The 16,676-nt window shown below is 37.4% G+C and overlaps 1 protein-coding gene across 1 annotated transcript in view; it reads right to left on the reverse strand.

Moving 5' to 3' along the window:
- Positions 1-16,676, reverse strand: part of FREM2 (FRAS1 related extracellular matrix 2) — a 70,960-nt gene that overhangs the window by 10,870 nt on the left and 43,414 nt on the right. Inside the window, exons 7-16 of the mRNA XM_053456058.1 lie at positions 11,296-11,445; positions 10,721-10,930; positions 10,294-10,491; positions 7,272-7,436; positions 6,997-7,179; positions 5,844-5,974; positions 3,763-3,921; positions 2,190-2,493; positions 1,387-1,518; positions 808-1,139 (exon numbers count right to left, since the gene is read on the reverse strand). Coding sequence (XP_053312033.1) covers positions 808-1,139; positions 1,387-1,518; positions 2,190-2,493; positions 3,763-3,921; positions 5,844-5,974; positions 6,997-7,179; positions 7,272-7,436; positions 10,294-10,491; positions 10,721-10,930; positions 11,296-11,445 — 1,964 coding nt within the window. The remainder of the gene's footprint in view (positions 1-807; positions 1,140-1,386; positions 1,519-2,189; positions 2,494-3,762; positions 3,922-5,843; positions 5,975-6,996; positions 7,180-7,271; positions 7,437-10,293; positions 10,492-10,720; positions 10,931-11,295; positions 11,446-16,676) is intronic.

Below are 16,676 nucleotides of genomic sequence, written 5' to 3' on the forward strand. Positions count from 1 at the left end.
GCCCACATGTAATTTTTGTACTTCAATTACATTAGTATTGGCATTATAGTATGAAAAAAAAATATATTTTTTATATGTCGCCCCAAATTGTGTTTTTTTTTCAATCAATAATATAAACATTATTAAATAATAAAAATAATACAATAAAATAAAGAATGAAAAATGTTTTGTTTGGAACAATTTGATTGACAGAACGTATAAGTTCCCTGCATGGTTAATTATGCCTAATAGGAAAATGGGAATTTCAAAAGCACAGAGACTATTAAGTCTTTAAATGAAACTCATACAAAGAGCTCACATATCAAACAAATATAATGACTTGATGGGGTCATGGGAATATCTTACTGCACTGGGACTGGCTGGCGAGTACAAATGCAACATAGAAACAACATGATAAAAACAAATCATGAAGACTTTTTTCATCAAGGGAAACCGTAGGAAAGAAAACTGATATTTTTGCTAATATTACTGAATTTCATTGATATCTGTTTTGTTGAATATAAAAATAAAAAGTATTAGCATTCCTGAGGTAAAATTGTTGCTTCATAGTGATAACCTATCTACATGAAAATATATAGGGTTACAAGGTTTTAAGACAACAGAGATGTTTTCTTGTAGTTATTATGTTAATAATTATGAGAGGTCTTTAACATGTAATCTACAGCTTATGATTGTATCATATGACAATGTCTGCCCACTAGATGACCCACTCTAGACGAGCGACCTCTAGATGAGACACTTTTTGAAGGAACCTTCATATGATTTGAATTTACAATGATAACAGCAACAAAATATCACGTGACGTACCTGTCCATCTGTGCCAATTGTGCCTCCACATTCGGTCAGGAGTTCAGACATGTCGTAATAGCTGGTAAACTCCCACAAGCAGGCCTCCAGGTTAAGATTTCGATAGAATCGCAGAGTGTTGGATCCTCGGAGCTGCGGGCTGTATTGGTAAGGAGAGGTTTCACCGATTAACTCTGGATTCTTGGTTGAGTTTGATAGGAATCCATACCGAGTTCTAACTTCATTGTAATCCAGAAGGTTAGAGCACTTATGGTTTCCAGCTCTGGTACCATCAGGACTCAGGGTGAGTTCAAAGTTGGACATTTCTCTTGTAGATATAACAGGTAGCATCCCTTGAAAATATAAAAATGTATTTAATCAGGTATGTAATCAATTATGTTGATATTTATACAATTTACTAATTCATTGTTATGCTTTCAAAAATATTATGACGCCAATAGGATATAGAACCATTTTTGGAAAAAAAAAATATATATCAGTATATAGCATTTTCTGTTAATACATATCTGCTTATGTGTACATCTACCGCTAAGATGGAACTGTCACAACCCAAAGATGTTTCAGAGCTTGTTTAATTACCGTCAATATGTGGAAGGGTAACTATGACTTTTATGAGGTTCGAATGATCTGGGTCATCAGAGCCCGTGTAGCGCATTTTAGCAGAGAAAGGTTCAGCACCAACCACCCCTGGTACTCTAGGGTGACAAAGTCCTAGGGAGAAAAAAAAACAGAATAGTAGCAGGATATGAAGCCATACTAATTCTCTTCATTCAATAATTGTCACTTAAAAATAAATACAAACATCTATATGATTGAAATGAATATAGCACTTGCACATTTAGTTTAGGGGAAACAAAAACACTTCTATTGCTTTTTTAGTCCTTGAAGCAGCTTTCACAAAGAGGCATAAATCTAGAATCACGAAAGATGTGACCGTTGGTATTGTTAGCATTTTATCCTACTATATGAAATCTTTTAATGATCTCTAAAAAAGATTGGTGCTTATATTTCCTGTGACTTTTGTATAAATAAAAGTAACTAATCTCATGTTATGGCATTTTAAACCATTTAAGTAATTAGAACTTAGCGCAAATTGTTGGCGCTATATAAATAAAAGATAATAATAATAATAATTACTGGAGCAGAAAGCAGAAAATACGAGGACGTTCAGATGAGACGTTGAACGTACTCAAAGCATAAAATGTTTCATGACAGGTAGTTTGAAATTGCTTCTATAAAGTGTGTACCATAAACCATGTACAGGCTTCTGTAATTGAATATATTGTGATAGCATAAACTCTGGAGAGCATCTATGTATTTTTGAGTGAATAAGTGAATCCTTTAAAATACAGCTGATATAGTACCCCATTCGTATTACTTACCATCCTCTGCACTAATTGTAATAATAGGACTCATCAGCTCCAGACCTTCATTTCCATCTGAATTTACAGCCCGCGCTGCGCACTGCACACGAGATCCAGCTTGAAAGTAAATGGAATCCAGCGAAATCATTTTGGAGGTCGTAAAAAAAGTGTCAAAGTCCACCTCCTTCATGGGGCTGGTCACCCCGTCGGAACCAGTGGGGGCGCTAACCAGCCAGCGGTAGCGAGTCAGAGTGTCATTTATATTTTCGCTAGTACATATGGATCCGGTTTTGTCATAGTCAGAATATTTAGGGTTACATGCCTATAAAAAAAATAAATAAAAATAAAGGAGATTTGATGGCTTTTCCCTGCTTCCCTATTGTAATAGCGCTATAGAAACTACTGGCCCTCTACTAATAAATCTTATTATTATTATATAACGTTATGTATAACATTGTATAATGTTATATTTAACAATATATTATCTACTAATCAAATATAATTTTAGGATGTTTAATAATATTTTTTATGATGTGCATCGTAGCCTAGTGTTTTAAAGCCATAATTTAAGTCTAATTGTCCCTTAGAACAGCTGGTTGTCTTTTCATCCATAAAAAGCATATCAAATTGTGCCACTCTGCCCCCTGATATGACACTCTGCCTCTTGATATGCTTTATGCCCCCAGATATGCTTAATGCTCCCGTGATATGACACTCTGCCCCTGATATGCTTTATATCCCCCTAGATATTCCACGATGCCCCCTGATATGCCACTCTCTCCCCAGATATGCCACTCTGCCCCCAGATATGCTTTATGCCCCCTGCCCTCTTAGATATGCCACTCTGCCCCCCCCTGATATGCCACTTTGCCTCCTGATATGCTTTATGCACCCCTGCCCCCGTAGATATGCCACTCTGCCTCCTGATATGCTTTATGCCCCCCGACTTACCAATGCACCCCCAGACTCCCTGGTGCCTCATGGGGCAGCTGATGTATGTCTGCGCAATGCGCGTAGACAACTTCTGCTGCTACTTGTCACATCCGCTGGGGCTTCTATGCCGGTGCTCCGTCATAGAACCCCCAATGGAAGTGTCGGCAGCAGCAGCATCCCGCAGACCTTCCCTGGCCGCCAGAAATGAAGATACAGGTCCCCTGCAGGGGGATCCTCATCTCTGGCAGTCGGGGGAATTCTGTGCAATGCGCTCAGACAACCTCCACTGCTGCCGGGGGCTTCTATGGTGGAGCACCGGAAGGTCATGTAACACCGGCGCTCTTCATAGAAGCCCCGTGGGAAGTGCCGGCAGCAGCGGGGTTGTCTGCCTTGCACAGATGTCCCCCGGAGAGGAGGATCCGAGTCCCCTGTAGCAGAGCTAAAATGAAAAAAATGAACACCCGCCCGGCGCCTAGAACTGCTGTGCGGCCCAGTTGCTTATAGGCAACGGACCAGTACCGGTCCGCGGCCCAGTGGTTGGGGACCCCTGCCTTAGAACACACACTGCTTGATTAAGGACATCCTAAAATCTCTGTATTTTTGTTTAAAAGATTGTAACCTCAGCATTTTGTGAGTGAATTGTATATGTTGTACTCACTGTAATACAGACAACTGGATAGCCAGCAATAGGGTTGGGGTTGTCTTTAGCTCTGGAGGTGTCATCATATATCATGAGAGAGACCACTTGAGGGACTGAAGGAAAGGTGACATCGGCCATGCTGTTTATTTCCTCAATGTACACGATCGCTTTGGTCATCTGAAATTATTTTTTTCAGAAATGGCACAATGAGCATAATTCATAATGACTGACATTTTCTGTTGTTGCATTCCTTCTACCGAAATACCTACCAAAAATAGACGAAGAACTTTGACCATACACATGTATTTATGACAGCAGCAGATTAGTGACTGATAAACTTTGCCATATGGTCATAAAGTGGCGCTCTCACATGTGATCAGCATTCTGTATCATAGGAGCGAGCTAAATGCTAAAACTAAAATAGCCATTTCATTCATGTTAAGCGTTGGCAATATATTATTCCGGCTCCAGCATCACTGTCCCTTTCTTATACAGAATTATACAATAAAACATCAAATTGTATGCTATTTGAGCCCTACAGTTCCATTCGGTGAATCTGGTTCATATATATATAATAAATTATTAGTGATCAAATCCAAATGTACAAAAATATATATTAAGTAAACATGAGGTTTTAATACCTCAACATGTGATAGACATGTGTTCTTCTTTGTTTGTTAAATATGGCTATATTTTACTTTGAAAACCTACTATTTTGGCTCAAAAATGTTTTTCTTTAATTAAAAAGTAATGATATTTAAATAGGAAATCCTTCTCCCTCCTTTTGGTCTGAGCTACCTATTAAGGGTTAATTGAGTAACACATAAAAAGTCCACTTGGTCTCAAGGCCAGACATCGTACCTTAGCTAAGTGCCACTTACCTCCAATAAAGTGTCTCGATGTGGCAGGTCAGCTTGTGTGCTTTGGCCAAAATACAGCACTAAGATATTATGTTTATTTAGTGAGTATATTTCAAGATTTGGAGTAATAATTTGTTCTTAGGTTGTTAAATATGGTTAAATATCAGTGCTGTTTTTTAATAAATAATGATGGGAGACACGATGAGCAGTTACAACGACCCATCGAAACCTTAACTGATGGGAGGTGAATACTGCGTGGTTTGTGATGATCTAAAATTAAAATCTCAGGGGTAGAAAAAGAGACAACAGCCTCTAAAAAAATGCTACAATGAAATCTAATAGAAACGTAAGAAATTCAGGGGGTCTGTAGTGATATGGCACGTTAAAATGGTACATTTTAGTCAGTTTTTATAAACAGGTCTAAACACTATGTTAAAGGAAAAAACGAGCATTCATCGCTTGCGCAGGCGAGTAAAAACACATTTTAACCGAGACAAGTTAACCCTTTCTTTGCCATATAAAATTTAAATTGTGACATCATTGCAATGCAATTGCGTAATGCATATGTAAATAATAGTAATTACAAAAAAGAAAAAAAGGGTTTTAACATTAATCTTTGCAATACTGGAACATTGTAATATAAATTTAATCCACCTAGTTTTAAATGTTTATATATTTTTTTGGCACATTTGATTGCTACACGCAGATAATATGTACAGATTTAAATATATCTGCAAAGGTAGTATCGGTTTCCTATGAGATTGAGAGGATCTGGACACATTTTAACAGCTAGTTTAGTTTAATTGAACCTAATTGTTCAATGACTTTGATCTTAATTTTCCCTCCGTTTTTTTCCGTTATCTGGACAAGCAGTGACTTTAAATTTATAATAGCACTGCGGATAAATTGGAATGCATGGCAGGGCAGTTAGCGCTAGTTACCCGAACGTGTGCCCAGGGGGATGAATCGCTGAGTACTTTGTTACGTTTTTTCTTTACTGCATGAGTGCAGATTGCACAGCTTTATGAAGGCAGCCCGTCCGGGGTTATGTATACAAAGTAATGCTGGTGCAATGAACATTTGGTTGCTACGGTGATAAGGTTATTTTTTTAAACTGTGCACCAGAATAACCTTTCATACTTAACCCCTGATATATTTACTTATGTAATAAACTGGTAACCCCCCCCCACACATTTTTTTTTGCCAAATTAAGGAAATTTGCACATTTTGTCTTAGTACCTGTGTTTCAGCGACCATGTTTTCATCAGGTTTAAGATGCACTGTAAAAGCCTCCCTCATTTCTCGTACTCCATCATAAAGAACCTCAATCTCAACAATGTGCTGGGTTTCACCTTCCTTGAATTCAATTTCTGCAAAATAAAATGAATTAAATGTTTTCTTCAAATGTTCCAACTTGTATAGTCAGGATTTTACGGCTGTAGATATTCTCTGGAATCTCGTACCTTGTTCTGTCAAACCCTACCTTCATTATTTATAACGTTAACCCCTTAAGGACCAGGACTTTTTAACACTATAGGAACAGAGCAATTTTCTTCAACCATGATTTACTTCTTTCTTATTTAGTTTACCCACACAAATTATATATATATATTTGCAACAAGAAACTTTATTTTTTTATGAAAAATAAAATGTTAAATATTTAATGTCTACCTAACCCTAACTCTTTCCCTATTATTACCTATTCCGCACTAATTAACCCCCACCACACTAACTACCCAATATGCATTAAATTATAGATTAAAAGATAACCCCTTATGGTCAGGTAAAAAATGTTAATTAAAAAAATGTATTGACTGTATCTATGCATGTGATTGGCCGGGGACCTGCTATGTGATGACATGGGACAGTTTCTCTCTCTTTTTTTACCAGCATCATTGGTCCTCTAGGGACACATTTATGGGACGTACCTAGTATGTCATTGGTCGCAAAGGTGTTAAACCATAACTAAAAATCGTCTTGTTCAAAGATGCATAAAATCAATCCTCCTAATACCAACCACCTACTCTCTGACAAGAAACCATAACTTTCCCCATTGTAGTAGAACTATGAAAAATGCTAGTGTTTTATTAAAAAAAGGATAATATAATATAATGTAATTGTCTGGATAATGTAAACATATAGCATAGACTAAGATATAGCTCACCAGCTGCTGCAGAGGTGGCTGAAATTTTTGGGGGTTGTAGTGTAAAACAACCTGATGACTACCTGTTGGCCATCTCTGCTGTAAATTAGCCCGGGACATGACTGATATTTTGTGATCTTTGTGTTTTCCTATGGCCCAATTTCTTGGTTCAAAAAATGAATGCAATTGCCGAACATGTAATATGTTTGCGAGTTTTCATTGGAACACTATAAATAAAATCAGGTGTACCTTCTGAGATAGGGTTGTAATCTTCTCCAGAGGTAGCAGAGCCATCCTTTGTGTGCACACGCACAATGGAAACCTTTGATGTGTCTCCCAGACGAATGACTGGAATTTTTACAACAACTATCTGTCCTTGTTCCTTTGGCTCGCTCACACTAAACTTGGTGTCTCCGAATTTAATTATTGCCTCTGAAAAATAGAAGAGATTAATAAGGGCATTAATGTTGGTATGATGCTTACGTTGGTTCAAAATTCCATCTGTAGAGTTACAAGCATCTTACTGTCTGCATCATCTTTGATCTTGATCAAGGTTTCATTTAGTTCACCAATGGAGGCGCCAAACGGTGATTCACTTTTTGGAGTGCCAAGAACGAGACGCAGCTCTTCCTCATCCTCGTGAACAGAGTCATCAATCAGCTTCAGAATGCAGGGACGTTCTGCCTCCCCTGAAATCCAATTTGGAAAAATAATTTTACTCACCAAACAAAATGGTCACAAAATTATTGTTTTGAATGTTTTAATGAATGAAAAACGCATAGTGGGAGAAAAAACAACAACTCAGTTTTTCATAGATTTAGTGTATTTTCAAACAAACAATGTAATCCAATTACTTGTTTCTTGAGATTTATTTCAAGGTGTGTACTAATTATACAAAGTGAGGATGATATTCCTTATAATATATTACAGAGTGCAAGCACTGTGTTTGATAATCTAAAATTCTACAAATTCCTACAATATCCTTTATTTCTTCATTCTAGCTCTGTTCAAACTATTGGCACTATATAAAAGATAGCAATATTAATGCATTTCTAAAAACTACCATTTTAAGGTAACATATAAAAAATATGTGATATAGACTTTAGCAGCAGGAAAAACATGCAATCAACCATCTTGTGTCAATTTTTATTAATAAATTTAAATGTACATTAACTTACCATTACAGTAAGAGTCTGAGTTGCTTATAAAGAAAGAAGAGAATTTATGTAATGCTAAAACAGCACATTATAGAGTTAGAATTTCTGTCAAATATCTTAAACAACCTCACAAGGTATAAAAAGTTCAAAAAGGGAATGAAAAGAAGAATTTGCATGGGATGTTGATTTGAGTGTATGAATGCACTGAACATGTATCTATTAAGGAATTAAGGAATATAAATTATTTTAACAATATTTAGGTAATGGTTTAATAGTCTTATAAAGCATATTTGAAATACATGTATACTGTTTTTTCTCTCAATACCTTCTAATAAAAAAATAAAAGACCTCTGGACCTAATTGTTTTGAGTTTGCCAATAACACATCGAGAAAAAAAAACAAAAAAAACCCAATATATATATATATATATATATATATATATACATACTGTAAAAACAATATGCACACATACAGTAGCGTACCTAGCGGGGGGCGGGGGGGGGGGGGGCGGTCCACACCGGGTGCCGCTCATCAGGGGGTGCCAACTTGCCGGCACCCGGCACCCCTCCAGAGACGGACAGTAATGTCCGCCGCTAGAGGAGCAGGCTCGCAAGGGAGCGGTATCGGAGGTCTTTAACAGACCTCCGGCTCCCTTGAGTGATTTACTCCCTTGAACCCAGCTTAAAATCACTCAAGGGAGCCGGAGGTCTGTTAAAGACCTCCGATACCGCTCCCTTGCGATCCACGCGGCAACAGCTGCTGTGCGCCGGGGTCTGTTGTCAGATCCCGGCGCACAACACTGAAGCCGCGCCCACAGCTGTCAGTGCCCTCTCAACCGGAAGAAGACAGAGAAGACAGAAGAACTGAAGAAGAGCAGCGAAGAGGAGGCAAAGAAGCTGAAAGAAGAAAAGAGGAAAGGTAGGAAAGCATAGAGTGAGAGTGACAGTGTGTGTGGATTGGTGTGTGTGGATTGGTGTGTGTGGATTGGTATATGTGTGTGGATTGGTATATGTGTGTGCATTGGTATATGTGTGCATTGTATATGTGTGTGGATTGGTATATGTGTGGATTGGTATGTGTGTGGATTGGTGTGTGTGGATTGGTATATGTGTGTGGATTGGTATATGTGTGTGGATTGGTATGTGTGTGGATTGGTATATGTGTGGATTGGCATGTGTGGATTAGTGTATGTGTGGATTGGTGTATGTGTGGATTTAGTATATATGTGGATTGGTGTATGTGTGGATTAGTATATGTGTGGATTGGTGTATGTGTGGATTGGTATATTTGTGGATTGGTATATGTGTGGATTGGTATATGTGTGGATTGGTGTATATGTGTGGATTGGTGTATGTGTGTGGATTGGTATATGTGTGGATTGGTATATTTGTGGATTGGTATATATGTGTGGATTGGTGTATGTGTGGATTGGTATATGTGTGGATTTGTGTATGTGTGGATTGGTATATGTGTGGATTGGTGTATGTGTGGATTGGTATATGTGTGCATTGGTGAATGTGTGGATTGGTATATGTGTGTGGATTGGTATGTGTGTGTATTGGTATGTGTGTGTGGATTAGGGTATATGTGTGGAGTGGATTGGTGTATGTGTGTGGATTAGGGTATATGTGTGGATTGGTATATGTGTGGATTGGTAAATGTGTGGATTGGTGTATATGTGTGGATTGGTAAATGTGTGAGTGATGGGTGTTATGATGTACCATTTCCAATGTATTTTTCATTATATAATTATGCTCTAAAGTACATCATAACTCCCATCACTGTATACTGTTCCATACAGTGGCAGAGCTGGGAGACAGAGGCCTTGCACCCCCACCGCAGGACTCTTGAAAGGTAAGTGAACTTCAAAGAGGGAGAGGGTAGATAGTTAGGAGGGGTAGATAGGGAGAAGGGAGTGAGACGGGGGATAGGTGGTAGATAGGGAGAAGGGAGTGAGACGGGGTAGATAGGGCAATCATACTCCTATCATGCCAAGTCTGCAAGTACATCCTGGAATCTGAGTATGCCTGGGCATGATAGGAATGTGATTGCTGTTAACAATCATATATATATATATATATATATATATATATATATATATATATATATGTATATAGTGCTAAGTGTTATGCTGTACCACCATCAATGTCTGCCTCAGTATATAATGATAACAGTAATGCTGTACCACCTTCAGTGTCTGTGCTGGTATATAACGGTAGAAGCTATGCAGTTTTAAAGTGTGTGTGTGTGTGTGGGGGGGGGGTGCCACATACAGGATCCGCCCCAGGTGCCAAATACTCTAGGTACGCCCCTGCACACATATACACTTGACTGTTAGATTGGAATATATTACTGCAGATTAATGGTAACCAGACAGACAAACATTTACCTGGGAGGAACGTGATTATGGAGCGGTCGGTATTTGGACGCTCTTCAAAGTCCATCATCACCTGTGCGGACCCCTGGCGTGTGTAACAGCGCACCGTAGACCTGTGATTAATATCACCGCTCCTGTACACCATTGCCGCAATCTGTCCATCCTTTTCATTGCCTGTGTATACTGGTTCTCTGAACTGTACCTTGGGCACTGTAAAAATCATTACAAATGCAATATGTCAGACTTAAACCTGTGCTGGGTGATATTTAATGCTAATTATGGTGTCCAGAACTTGATGTTAATATCTTTATCTTGCAAAATAAAAAAAAATCCAATTAATGGTGGCAATTGATATTTTTACTCCAATAATTTCAATATTTTAAAAATAAATGACGTTTTTGAATACATGTAAAATCAAAAAGGGATTATGGGTACTTACAGTCAGAGACAGTGTCATTGATAAACACTGTGGCTTTGCTTGGCTCGCCGAGGACAGCATTCATTGGCATGCGTAACACAAGCTCAAACTTTTCTACCCCCTCCAATACTGGCTGTCCCAAGTCATCCAGGATGATTACACGAAATGTCTGCATGTTGACACCAGGAGCAAAATCCAGGTTCCGACTAATACCCACGTAATCTATGCCAGCTGAAAAGACAAGTGGTTGTGACCACCAAGTTTTCTATTACACCAAGAGCATTATCTCTGTCACAATACCTGACTATATTTTGTGGTTAAAGTCAGTAATTTTTGGTTTTCAATCTATATATTTGCTTTAGTGATAATTGATTTAAAAATATTGGGCTATTTTATATGAGTGAAGCTGTTTAGTGGATAATGCATAGTTAGAAAAACGTTAATATATATATATATATAATTTTGCTTGGTAACATGACATAAGTTTGTTAAGTTTCCTTAAGTTTTAAATTAGGTATTTAGGAAAGTGGCAGATCTTCTTTGAAAGATCTTCTAAATGCCTTAGTTGGTTGCGTAAATCTCTATGGGTGGCTTACCTATCGCTGATACGGGCTCTGTCTTTTGTGAACGCACTGTTACAGTTGCCGTTTTTGAAAGGTCGGTGCCAGTCCTCCATACCCGTACTTCAATGAATCCCGCACTTTCATCAACGTGATATTCAATATCTCCAAAGTAGAACGCTGGTTCTGAAGAAAGAGATTTCGACTCGTTATGTACTGTATCCAGAATTTACACTAAATTGCTTTAACACTGGAACATGCCCAGCCGGCTAACAATAAACAATGTTTATTTGTAACATCGCATGTTAAAACCTAAAAACATGCACCTTATGAAATAGGCAGCGTTCTCTGTTACTGTATCGTGTGTGAAACAGTATATACCACTTATCTTAAATCAATATAGCTTATCAGTTTCTAAAGCATTTGACACGGTCTCACACAATAAGTTCATTCATAACTTGTATTGTTTAGTACTGAGCCCAAAGGCAGCACAGCGTACAAAGTAAGGGCTAACACATTTAGAGACCCGGGTGTCTTTTTGTGTTATGCAACACAAGTTGTTGGTTTGGTCCAAGCTTAGTCTCCCACCATTAAATACAATGACACTTACTTTTATGCCTATGATACCCTTTACAAACATGCCATTGGTAGGCGTTTAACCCCTTAATGACAAAGCCCGTACATGTTTTCAATGGGTTTAGGGACCGCCCATTGTCCTGAAGGGGTTAAACATAGTTGGCTGAGGGCTGACCCCATTTCTAAAATTTCTAATCTAAAAGGTTAAATACATTACATTATATTTATTTATAAAGCGCCGGCCGATTCCGCAGCGCTGTGACTACAAAGTACGTTGAGGACAGAAAAAAAACAGGATAGGTAGAGAACCTGGAAGCCAAAAAGACGTTAGGTTCCACAGAGAAGAGTATCACGCGCAAGAAAATAAATATGTATGCCACTTCATATAACACCGGTAGAACCTCCAAAAGAATACTGAAAATTTTAAAAATAAACAAGGACGCTGCACTAAAATCGTACAAAAGACTTCTAATGCTCTCCCAGTAGGGATAGAGGTAAAAACAAGACCTTGGTAGTGCTTGGGAACCACTTTGAGAAACATTGATAGAAGGAGTTCACAACCCAAACATTAACACTTTGGAAAAAAGATGGGACAGTGAAATATGATGCTGATTTTTAAGCTGGGACACTCTAGGCTGACAACTGAAGGACCATGGGACATCAGGAATCGAGCCTAAGCATCTGCAAGATGAGAGCAACGACCCTGACTCGGGTAACCATTTGTTATAGGAAATAATTTTTAATTAAATATCATAAAACATTTACATATTTAAATTCAAGGAATGCATACAAAAGAAGAAATTGTTTCATACTGATGTTTGGAAGTCAAAAATATCCTTTTACATACAATGTCGTTAATGCTTGGAACAGCTAAATTACTAAAGTAAACACACATGTAATTTAGGAGGAGTTAAATATAATGGAAGTCTTGCATTTTTTTGTACTTTAAGAATCTCACTCTCATTCCTGCTTTATCTGCTCTGGCTGTTTTAGCTGGATGGTGCCAACACAAGAGAGTATGTATACATAAATATAAGCTTATTATCTAAGTTCTAAAAGAAATTCATGACTCCGTCAGGTCTTGTAAATTCCTAACATTATTCACTTAATTTCCATGTCGGGCTGAAAGTACAAGATATATAGCAAGAGTTAAATAACTTGAAAATCAGTAAAACACAATATACATTAATATATTTCATTAAAGGGTGTATTGATGCACTGGTGGAACCTAACTCACTATTTTTGGATATTTGTATAATATTAATATCACAAATACGTTGTGCTGTTTTGTAGTCTCGCCACATAGGGTAAGGGAGAATAAATGTGTGGAGTGTGCAGGGGGAGAGGGTTGAGTATGGAAGAGGTACACGGTGTACTGTGGTAACGATTTATATGTGAAGGGGACTGATTGGTGTCAGTTATTTTAGTATATCTAGGGGCATTTGAGAAGATTAGAGAAATGAAGGAGTTTCTGACAAGACTCAATAGTTTGTGGCCAGATTGTTTTCTAGGATCAGAGTCACATACTCTTTTGCCTTTAACCCCTTAAGGACAATGGGCAGTCTCTAAACCCATTGAAGACAATGCATTTTGAGCCTGTATATGTATGGGCTTTGTCATTAAGGGGTTAAGACGTCAGCCCCTGCATTTTCTTAATCTTTGCTTTGGAAACTTGTTGCTGTCCTGCCATGGCCCATCCTCTATTTCAGCCTTCATCTCCCTGGCCCATCTTAAGCCCCCATTTTTCTTATATACTGTATATATCTTTCTTTATAGATCTTATATGGTTGTTTCCCCTCTTGTACGTCTCAACCTTACAGAAAATATATTTAGAGGGGCTAGTCAGCAGAGTATGCCTGGGCTCTATTTACAATTAGGAGGGGCTTTTATTTACAATTTGAGGTTCACATAGTAAGTTCCATGAATTGCTTTCCAAATCGGTATGAAAGGAGATCCACTACATTAGAAGTTGACAATATAATATATGCTTTCATGTGACAAGAGCTTTACCATCTGTTTAAAAGCATGTGTGTTCTAATACACTAACGCGTGACTGCGGCAGCTAACGGGACTTCAATCGTGACCTAGGATTTTAGGGAATTTTAGGGAAAGATTAGATGAAACCTACCTACTGGGTTTGTCGACATATTTAGTGTGTATGTCCTTACGTGTTTCTTTAATCTTGTGATGTACACTATAATAAAACTCCTGGTATAAAGGGGTTTTAACTAAATCAGCTATGTACCCAATAGCAGGTATGAAAGAACTGTATAACACGAATCCAACATTACATTTTAAGAGACACATATTTTAGCGATTAACAATATCTGTAAAAGGACAGTTAGTTCATATACATGCCACATTCAGTTAAATAGGATAAAGTAACAAACTGTACATTTTCTTTCAAAAAAGTACTATGTAATTTAGTTTAATAAACCAAATTTTAGATGAAAAAAATACATGTCATGTGCACAGTCACCATTTTTTAAACGAAATACTTGAATGTTTCCAATGTGACTATTGACATGCTTGGTTGTGTTATTATTTTATTTAATTGCCTATAGTTAGAATGGTTGGTGGTGAATTAGTGGGGGATTAGTTAGATAAGGTTAAATTTAGTGTTAGGGTTAGGTAGCATTTAAAAAGGGGAACAAACGATTACTATTATACTATTACTTTTCTCTAGCACAGTGTAGGGGCACATCACATTTGAAGATATTTTCTTCTTTCTTACTCTCTTTCAAGATATATGGCATAATTAATATATTAATTCCACATATAGGAACTGACATTTCTTTGAAATAGTATTAGGTTAGTATGCTTTTCATGCCTTATTTGCCATCTGCTCAATAACAGGCAGATCAAAGGATATTTATATAGTAGACTAAAGTGACACTATTGACTAAGTAATGCTCAGTCCTATGGTCTAGGTCCCCTTGGTTTCAACATAGAAGAGGTTAGTTGGTCCAATTGGTTCATCCAGTCTGCCCTTTTTAATGTCACTTCTTACTTAATAACGCCTATAAACTTTTTAGGATAGCTGTATACACATGCCAAGCTTTGTTGGACTTCTTTACTTAGCACTTCTTCTTCTAGAAATCTATTCCAGTTATCGTCCACTCTTTCTGTAAAGTAGGATTTTCTCACACTTAGCTTAATGTGCCAGAGACACTCTGATGGATGTAATGTTTTATTTCCAGCTTGTAATGTTAGCTATTTTATAAACCTTTTTAAGGTCCTGCAATGTATAACTTTATGCATTCTATTTTATTCCGATTTTGATTTAACCTGTATATCTCAAGAAGAGAAATTCAGTCACTATACAGGTATTGAAGTCCTGTTTTTTTTTTTTACAAATACGTTTTCGAGATTGCTCAACCTAAACATTAACCCAGCACCTAACCCATACTTCTGTTCCATAGCTAATTTCCTGAAAGCTCCTTTAGTAGATCTACAGGGGAAGTTTAAAATCCACGATTAGTATAGAGTAGCACTGGCCTTCATGGATCACAAAGGGAGCAGCATACAATGAATGTGGCCACAGATGAGGCAGAACTTTAATCTACTAAGCTGTCTAAATGAATAAAGTTCAAATATTAATGACCTTGCTTTATACAAGAGGAAAAAAAAACTTTTTTAAGCATATAAAGCAGATTTGTAGGCGAAGACAGGACGGAAGGACCAGCTTAAAGCACAGCCAATTAGTAAACTGAGAAGCCAGGCAGTTTGTATTGACCGTGATAAAGAACCAAAGTCTTTCTTTTGTTCATTCATATCCTGTTCTTATTTTCTTACAAAAAGCAACCAGCCTCTTATCATGTACAACATGTAATCATAAAACCACCATTTCCTCCCTTTTTGCATCCAAAAGAGAAAGTTACGTTGCTTTAATGGCCATATCCTACTATATGAACAATAAAACGGAAAACATATAAATTAAATATTTGAAAATCAAGGTTGATCTTGAGTTTTCTGGAGTAATTTGTTATTCTCTTTACCCTTTAATTTTTTAGAACCAATTTGTAAGGTGGTGCTGAAGAAAGCAGAGTCAAAATGATCTTGTACATGCAAATAAGAATGTGCCCTTCCCATTGCAATTTCTACATTTACAGAGAAACACTTATAAAATATATAATAATAATAATAGTTATAAATACAGTTATATATTGTATATTAAACTAGATACATTATAATTAGGTACAGAAAGCATTTCAGTAATGTACTGGATATATTTATAATGTGATGAATTATAGTTGCCAGCTTTCATCTGCAATCCATTCTATACCCTAAAACACACAATGGATTGGCCAGGTCAGGCTGTGCCAATGCTCCTTTGGAAATGTGTCCTACTGCCAAGTTTGTGTCAAAAGAACACAAAGCTCTTCAAGCATAAGTAAAGAGTCCTGGACGGCGGCATACGGTTGCTGTTTTAATTCTATATTGCTGCTGCCAACAGACCAGACAAACACTAGTGTCCTCTTATGGGTACTTCCCAAGAGTAGAAAGGCAGGCCAGATATGGACCCCTTGCTCATCTTACCTAAAGAGGTCACCAACAAACATTGATTTTCCTCTTTAATTATTTTTTAATTTATTTTTGTGCAGTCGTCATGTGGTCACGCGTGGTAAGGTATTTTGCACTGGCATTTTTGTGCCTCACTCAATAGAGGGGTCACATATTGGGATCTTCTTGTTATATATGGTTCTCTAATTCATCTGTTTCTGATCTGGACTGCCATTTAGGGGCAATTTGATATGCTAATGGAGATTTATCCTTGTGTCATAGCTTTACCCTGCTAATAATATGAATCTGGTTGTCTGTCAATAATTTACTTAGAAAAT

The sequence above is a fragment of the Spea bombifrons genome, chromosome 2, assembly GCF_027358695.1.
Source record: "Spea bombifrons isolate aSpeBom1 chromosome 2, aSpeBom1.2.pri, whole genome shotgun sequence".
Classification (NCBI taxonomy): Eukaryota; Metazoa; Chordata; class Amphibia; order Anura; family Pelobatidae; genus Spea; species Spea bombifrons.